This window comes from Garra rufa, chromosome 14 (genome assembly GCF_049309525.1).
Source record: "Garra rufa chromosome 14, GarRuf1.0, whole genome shotgun sequence".
NCBI lineage: Eukaryota > Metazoa > Chordata > Actinopteri > Cypriniformes > Cyprinidae > Garra > Garra rufa.
This window is the reverse complement of record NC_133374.1, coordinates 16,749,625-16,758,105: the sequence shown is the minus strand read 5'-3', so window position 1 is coordinate 16,758,105 and position 8,481 is coordinate 16,749,625. Positions and strand designations below refer to the sequence as shown.

The following is an 8,481-nucleotide window of genomic DNA, read 5'->3' as shown; positions in this document are numbered from 1 at the left end:
AATGTGACGCAGGAGCCAAATCCAATTGCAAACCTGCAGGCTTCATCAATATAATCAACCACACTATAAATAAAGAAACAATCTGAATTTCAGAAATGCAAATGAGAGGTGAGACTGCACTGAAAACCTCTCTGGATTTCTTGCTGCTGCAGAGGAGGACACATTTTGGAATCGACTGCTTTGAGTGAGTCATGTCAACGCATTAGTATGCAAACAAGTTTCTGGTGCAGTAATTCATCCCAAACAAACACTTCAATAGGATTTATCAAGTGGAAATATTGACTACCGCCAAGAAAACGTTTCTGTATTCTGGTGGACCCAAGTGCTTCTCCTATAGTCTCTAATTGGGGGAAGGTACCTATCAAACCCCATTCCGAACGCCGTGCGCGGCTCCGTAGTCCTTGGCAAGTCCGCGTTGCCATGGTAACTCCCCCCCAACCCCCCTCCCCAAATGCTGCAGGCCGCATGGAGCACGCTGAAGAGTGAGGGAGCGAATGAGTGAGAGAGATCACCACTGTGGAGAAAGACAAGAATTGCTGCAGTGAAAAAGGGGGAGGGTGTGCACAAACGAGATTGGCTCAAAAAAAAAAAAAAAAAAAAAAAATCATTACCCCCCCATCCCCGCCCCCCACCCGAACCTTATCGTTTGCATCAGTTTAGGGTGCATAGGACCCCGCGCCTTGTTTTGCAGTCTGGGCACGTTGCTTCCAAACTTCAGACTGCATTCAATTATTTATCTGCTTCACCAGACACCCAGCAATGTTCAAGCATCTCATAACGCCTATGGCATATCGCGGGTAAAATATTATTGATGAGTTTATATGGGAAATAAAAAACAAGGCAAGCGAGTTGCACGGACGTGATTACCGTCCCCGCCTCTGTGATAAAATCACAGGTGGTGACAAATCACTTGTCTTTCTGTGACTCAAACTCAGAAAATAAATGCCAAGCGATGCGAAGAGTGGGTGCTGGAAACAGGTGCACGTTTGAAAATTAATATTTGAACGCGTTTGGGCTGGAGTATATATATATATATATATATATATATATATATATATATATATATATATATATATATATATATATATGTTATGATATATAATGTTTTATTCACAAAAAGTTCTCATTGAGAGTATCAGCAGGTGCACTACGTTCTTTAAATACCTGATCAAATGCAGATGTAAGCAGCGCCTGTGTGTAATTCCTCATGTGCTCCCATTGGACTCCGGGATGTTGAGCTTTACCTGCATGTGCGCAGTGGGAGGGGCAGAGAAACCGAATTTGCAGGCGGCAAACGTGCCGGTGCTCATTAGAAAACATGACCATACCTCAGTGCAGAACAAGCGGCGGACCGTCAGCGTCCTCACCGGCAGAGGGAGCTCTGCCGCCACCTACCCGCGAACCTCAAGTACTGCAGAACCGCGGTGTTTACATTGAAGGGTTACTTCCAGAATAAAAAATTCTTGTCATCCAAGATGTTCATGTCTTTCTTTCTTTAGTTGTAAAGAAAGTAAGGTTTTTGAGAAAACATTCCAGGATTTTTCTCCATGTAGAGTGTTATCACGACAGTCATTATCCGGCCATATTGGCGGCACTGAATGTAAACAATGCTACTGACCCTAACGAAACGATGATTGCTGCTGAAAATAGTCAATTATTGTCATGTTTTCGGCTGCACTAATCGGTCGGACCGGGAAAAACATCTGGAGTACTATAGACCGCCAAAAGTTATTATAAATCAAGGAGAAGAATGCAAAAAACTGTCTGAGGAACAAAAGGCGTTTGTAGTTGGCCAAACTGAACCAGGATTTCCAGGGAAAGAATCTTGACAACATTTGTGTTTTTTCTTATCATTTCCAGTCAGGTAGGTGAAAGATTAGGCTAATATCTTAATTAATACTGCTAGTATGTATCTTTACCACCTATTAACTTTAATTTGTCAAAATATTGTGCCCTTTCCTGCTTACTAAGTTTTTCCCCACACTTTTTTTCTGTGGTTTAGACAGCATAAATTAGCAGAACAACGTATTCAGTAGTACCTTAACCATACAGTAGTACATTAATCCATCTGAGTATTGCCAATATGGCCGTGTATCTGGGCAACTGATGAATCGTGACATAAATGCAAACATTCTATAGTGGACTTCAATGGGGATCAACGGGTTGAAGGTCCAGATTGCATTTTCAGTGCAGGGCTACACAATCCCAGCAAAGGAATAAAGGTCTTATCTAGCGAAACGATCGGTCATTTAAAAAAAAAAAAAAAAAAAAAATTGATATAATTTTTACACACAAATGCTGGTCTTGCATTAGCTTGACCTTAAGAGCTTAACCTTAAGTAATCACGCACCTCCCTGGAGAAAAAAACAGCAATATGCTGGTTAGGTAGTTTTGCTAGGTATGTTTTGATGCTGGTTTAAACTGGTCCTTACTTGGTTTATGCTTGTCCTCTGCTGGTTTATGCTGGTCATGCATAAACCAGCAAAGGACCAGCATAAACCAGCTAAGGACCAGCATAAACCAGAAAAGGACCAGCTTAAACCAGCATCAAAACCTACCTAATCAGCATATGCTGTTTTTTTTTCAACAGGGCTGCGATGTAGGCAGAACTACAAGTCCACTGTTTACGAAATGTAAATAAAGTCAAACACCCTTTACAAAAAAAAGGTAAAAACAATGTTAGATGATTTTGAAATTGGAGGAGAAAATGAGAGTTTTTCACCCTTACCTACTTTTTTTAACTAAAGAACTCAGACGAAAAACTAATCACGTGTGACTTTTTTCAAAGACAAGCATTTGTGGTTAAAAAGTATATACATTTATTTATATTATCGTTTCACTAGATAATATTTCTATTCCTCAGCTGGGATCTTGAGTCCTTTGAAGCTGCACTGAAATGGCAATTTGGACCTTAAACCTGTTGGGCACCATTGAAGTTTACTATATTGGGAAAAATCCTGGAATGTTTTCCTCGAAAACCTTAAATTTTTTCTTACATTTTTATTCTGGAAGCGGATTAATCCTTTAAAATCATTCTTTTTGTGGAACCTTGCATATATTCTAATGTTCCACAGAATAAAATCATGCAGGTTTGGAACAACATTAAGGTGAGTGAACAGTGACAGAATTTTTGGGTGAATTTTCATTTAATGTCTGTATAGACCTTAATTAATACCATATTTATTTTTTTAACAGGAATGAAAACAAGAATGTGAGGGACTAAAGTACAGTGCATTCGATGTTTGTACTGTTGTTTAACAAAATGTGTTTCTGAAAAAAAAATTCAGAAGTCAAAAACTCAGTTAAACAGTTGAAAAAGATGTGGATTGCAGGGTTGCCAAGTTTGCCACAACAAAACCCACCAAATTGCGATTTAAAACTAGCCTTTTGGTGCGGTTCACCTGGTAAAATTTGCATTCCAGGGGATAATATCACATTACTGAGGTCACTTAAACCCACAGACATGAAAAACAATCCACGGCAACAGTGTTAAAGTCCTCATAAAATCAAAATTGACCTTATTTACTTTGTTAGAACACATGGTTAGTCTTGAGGTGAACAATTATTCTGTGCAAAAAAAAAAAAAAAAAAAAAAAGTTTGTCATGGTAATATTTAATCAAAATCTGAACATTTACTTTCGCTCTGGAATGGCACTCCTTCTCTCATGACATCAGTTTGATGGCTTGGGTGGAACATCATAACCCCACCCCTCCAACTGTTAGTTTGCTATGAGTGAGAGACAGAAAGAAGGAGCACTAAAATAAAACCCGCCCTCTATTCAATGTTCCATTTTAGGTGGAAAAACTGCAGACTTGGCAACACTGGTGAGTTGAGAAAATTACAGGATCTAGGACTTTTACACAGTATGTGCCATTATAACAAATATATGTCTATCCCTTAACGACTCGTTTTCAATACTGAATATTCAATATGGTGTCTGACTAAGGTCTTGTACATAAAATAGCATCTGTGTGATGTGCAGTTACTTGAATGACAGTAAAACACAATACAAAATATTTTAAAGGAGTAATTCACTTTCAGAACAAAAACTTACAACGTACTCACCCCCTTGTCATCCAAGATGTTCACGTCTTTCTTTCTTCAGTCAAAAGGAAATTGTTTTTTGAGGAAAACATTTCAGGATTTCTCTCCATATAATGGACTTCTATGGTGCCCTCGAGTTTGAACTTCCAAAATGCATTTAAATGCAGCTTCAAAGGGCTCTAAATGATCCCAGCCAAGGAAGAAAGGTCTCATCTAGTGAAACGATTATTTTCTAAAAAAACATTTACAATTTAAATACTTTTTAATCTCTACACAGAGTACGCACAGAGCTAGACAAGACAAGCATTTGAGGTTAAAAGTATATAAATTGTACTTTTTTTTTATTTTTAGAAAATAACCGATCGTTTTGCTAGATAAGACCCTTCTTTCCTCGGCTGTGATCATTTAGAGCCCTTTGAAGCTGCATTTTGGAAGTTCAAACTTGGGTGCACAATAGAAGTCCATTATATGAAGAGAAATCCTGAAAACTTTCTTAAAAAAACAATTTCCTTACGACTGAAAAAAGAAAGACACGAACATCTTGGATGACAAGGGGGTGAGTACATTATCTGTCATTTTTTGTTCTGAAAGTGAACTCCTTTAAGCAGAATACTGAATCAGTACATAAAGTAATACAAACATAGTGATGAAAGACACAGTTTTGTCAATTGTATTTGGCAGTTAAATATCACAGTAAGCATGACAAAATGATAAAACATTTCAAGTTCTTATGACAGTCTACTCATGTCGACTACTTTTCTTTTTCTTCTTTTTCGTTTTCCCTGGGGTGTCAATGTGATCATCATAAGAAGGATCCAGCGGCTCCGTTTTGCATGTTAAACTTGCATCAACCATGTCTTCACTATGTCTTTCTTTCTCTTTCTTTATCTTTTTCTTCTTTATCTTCCTTTTCTCCGTCGAATCTTCCTCCATGAGTTCAGATGACTCTAACTGATCACAGTCCATTTGTGTCTGTTCTTCCTTGACAAAAACTGCTTCCCTGTCCTCTTGCCTCTTGTCTTTCTTTTTCTTTTTCTTCTTTTTCCGTTCCTCGCCTTCAACAGGATCCTGACTGGTTCTCTTGGGAGCAGTTGGAGAGACTACGGTGACTTCATCTTGCATGTGAGCTGCAATGGAACTACCAAAAGGCTGGAAACGTTGCTTGAGACCAGCTGGGATGGATGGAGCCGGAGCGGCCGGGATGGGAACGAGACCTTGGCTCTCACTGCAGTTTCCGTAGCTCTCTGAGATCTTAAGGACTCCACTGAAGCCAGAGGAACAGAGAACAGGCTTCTGATGTTTTAGTGTCAATTTCTCTTTCACAAACCCTTTTTCAGGAATGAGCAAATGGAGATCTGATGGGGCTGTCCTGCTACTGAGGATGCTGTAGATCTGAGGGGTCGTGCCAGAAGACTGGACCATTTCCAGTCCTGATAAGGGAAGTTTGAGATTTTTAAAGCTGTGAAAGACACAAAACAATGATTATTAAAAACACATTTTGCTTTTATTGTTTTTCATTTCCTTTTTAATTGCATGTCAGCTTCTATGGCTATGTTCATAGCAGGAGTCAGGTTTAAGTAATTAAAACGAAGAAAGATTTTTAAGATTTTTTTTTTCTTAAAAAACAAAACAAAACCAAACAAAAAACAACCTTATAGGTAGATTTGGATTTACTTGATATAAAAACCTTTTCAAAAGTATCAAGAGAATTAAAAATAAGATCCTCAATAAAATAGAAGTATTTCAGTCTAGCAAAATATATTTAATTGACAGTGGATTTTGACAAGATGGGCATACAGTTTTATAGTAAATATAATGCATTCAAATCATTTAGCCAGTAACATACAAATGCTCACTGATGCTTCAGAAGAAAACACAATGCATTAAGAGTCAGGGGGTGAAAACTTTTTAAATTTGAAGATCAGGGTAAATTTAATTTATTTTGTCTTCTGGGAAACACACAAGTATCCTCTGTAGCTTCTGAAGGGCAGTACTAAATAAAAAAAAAAATGATATTTAGGCAAAATAAGAAACATGTACACATCCTTATTCTGTTCAAAAGTTTATACTCCCGGCTCTTAATGCATTGTGTTTCCTTCTGAAGCATCAGTGAGCGTTTGAACCTTTAGTAATGCATGAGAGTCCCTCAGTTGTCCTCAGTGTGAAAAGATGGATCTCAAAATCATACAGTCATTGTTGAAAAGAGTTCAAATACACAAAAATGCTGAAAAACCAAAGAATTTGTAGGGCCTGAAGGATTTTTCTGAACAACAGCAGGCAGTTTAACTGTTCAGGACAAACAAGGGACTCATGAACAACTATCACTAAACCAAAAAAACAAAAACACAGCTGTGGATCATTCAGGTAACAACGCAGTATTAAGAATCAAGCGTATGTAAACTTTTGAACAGGGTTATTTTTATAAATGTAACTAATCTTTTATCTTGGACTATATGTAATTATCTTTTATGTGAAATATCTTATTCAGGTCAGTGCTAAATAAAACACAACATGAGTTTTGTATGATTCCTCTTATTTTGGCAAAATAATTAACATTTTGCAGATTCTGCAAGGTGTGTTAACTTCAACTGTATATACAATGTTGCCATGTTTTCATTACTCAACAGGAGCATTATATCTACAATATCTATCTAAAGCAATTTTTCAGAGCATGACTAGAAACGTGTATTCACAGTAGAGTTTTCAAACAATCACAGTTTTGATATTTTAAAAAAGTAATATTTCCAGGTTTTCCATGACCATGGGAAACTTGTCAGTATAATATATATTATAAGAATTATGTACAGGACTGCTTGAATTTACAGGACTCCTGTATTACGTAGTATTAGCTATTACTTGCATAAAATCACAATTATAATATATTAAACAATAAACGTTACTATTATACAAATGTAATATTATTCAGATTTTTTTTTTTTTTTTTACATATGATTATTATTATAATAATTGTTATTATTTGTAATCTCCTCAGACCTGGTTCCAAATGATGACAGAAACCCCATTAGCAAACAAGTACATTAATTCCAATATGTTATTTAAAACAATACGTTATTTCCAGGGTATTTTATACCATTTAGGATCGAAACGAGCTGGAGCTTTGATGAGCCATAATTCCTTCTCTTCATCTTCATCTTCGTCCCATAAGGCGATTGCGGACGAATCATACGACATTGCCACAAAATCAGCCGGACATTCGTACTTTGAAACTGTAGGAGGAAAAAGGACAAAATAAAGTTTGATACTTTAGATACTTTCTAGGAATTTAATTGTCATTAGCACACATTTAGCAAAAAGTTAGCACCCACCTCTCTTCTTTGGTGCTTCAGTCTGTTTACAAGCTTCATCTTCACTGTCCGACATGTCGGCTCTCTGCTTTTACTATAACAGTATGTGATAATTGTTTTCCGATGTCAGTGTCACCAGTATGCTCCTCCGAATACAAATACCCATGTAAACACGTGTATCACATGTGGATGGAAGGGAATCAACTTTAACCCGGAAAGACTTCTACGCATTCGTTGGAGAACGTTGCTGTCTGTAATATATGTAAGCGACAGCAGAGGGCGAACTTATAAAGCTTTTCTTTGGGACTCTTTGGGATAGTTTGACAACAGTGATAATGGGGTACAGATAGGGGTTTGTGTGTAAAATTAGTAACGTGTAAGTAAAATTTGTAATTTGTGACCCTGGACCACAAAACCAAAGTAGCACGGGTATATTTGTAGCAATAGCCAAAAATACACTGTACAGGTAAAAATGATCGATTTTATGCCAAAAATCATTAGGATATTAAGTAGGCTAAAGATCATGTTTCATAGATATATTTTGTAAATTTCATACCATAAATATATCACAGCTTAATTTCTTGGACAACTTCAAAGGAGATTTTCTCAATAATTGGTTTTTGGACCCTCAGATTCTAGATTTTTAAATAGTTGTATCTCGGCCAATTGTCCTCTCCTAACAAACCATACATCAACGGAAAGCTTATTTATTCAGCTTTGTCAGATAAATCAACACTTGAAACTGGTTTGTGGTCACATTTATTCATAAAAAAGTCGGACTGTTTATTTATTTACTTAAAAGTTTTACTGTTTACATTTAGCACTTTCCTTTTTTTAACGTCATTTCAGCTTCTTTATAAAATAAAATGTGACCCTGGACCACAAAACCAGTCATAAGGGTCAAATTCGAAATTGAGATTTATATATCATTTGAAATGACAATATTTGGCCAAAATACAACTATTTGAAAATCTGAGGGTGCCAAAAAATCTAAATATTGTTAAAAGTAAGCCTATAGGCGAGACTTCTGGTTCATTGTCTACTGTAGGGAAAATAAAGAAGAATAACAACAACGTGTACAACTGTTTGCACTACAAACCAGTGTGTTCATAATTAAGATAATACATTAAT

The 8,481-nt window shown here is 36.6% G+C and overlaps 1 protein-coding gene across 1 annotated transcript; it reads right to left on the bottom strand.

The window, feature by feature from the left end:
* Nucleotides 1–4,699: 4,699 nt before the first annotated feature.
* On the bottom strand, nucleotides 4,700–7,549 carry polr1g (RNA polymerase I subunit G). The gene is made up of 3 exons (XM_073818097.1): nucleotides 7,372–7,549; nucleotides 7,137–7,272; nucleotides 4,700–5,504 (listed from the first exon to the last, which is right to left on the bottom strand). The coding sequence occupies exons 1-3, from the start codon at nucleotides 7,424–7,426 to the stop codon at nucleotides 4,784–4,786; spliced, it is 912 nt and encodes a 303-aa protein (XP_073674198.1). The 5' UTR covers nucleotides 7,427–7,549; the 3' UTR covers nucleotides 4,700–4,783.
* Between the last annotated feature and the right edge of the window lie 932 nt (nucleotides 7,550–8,481).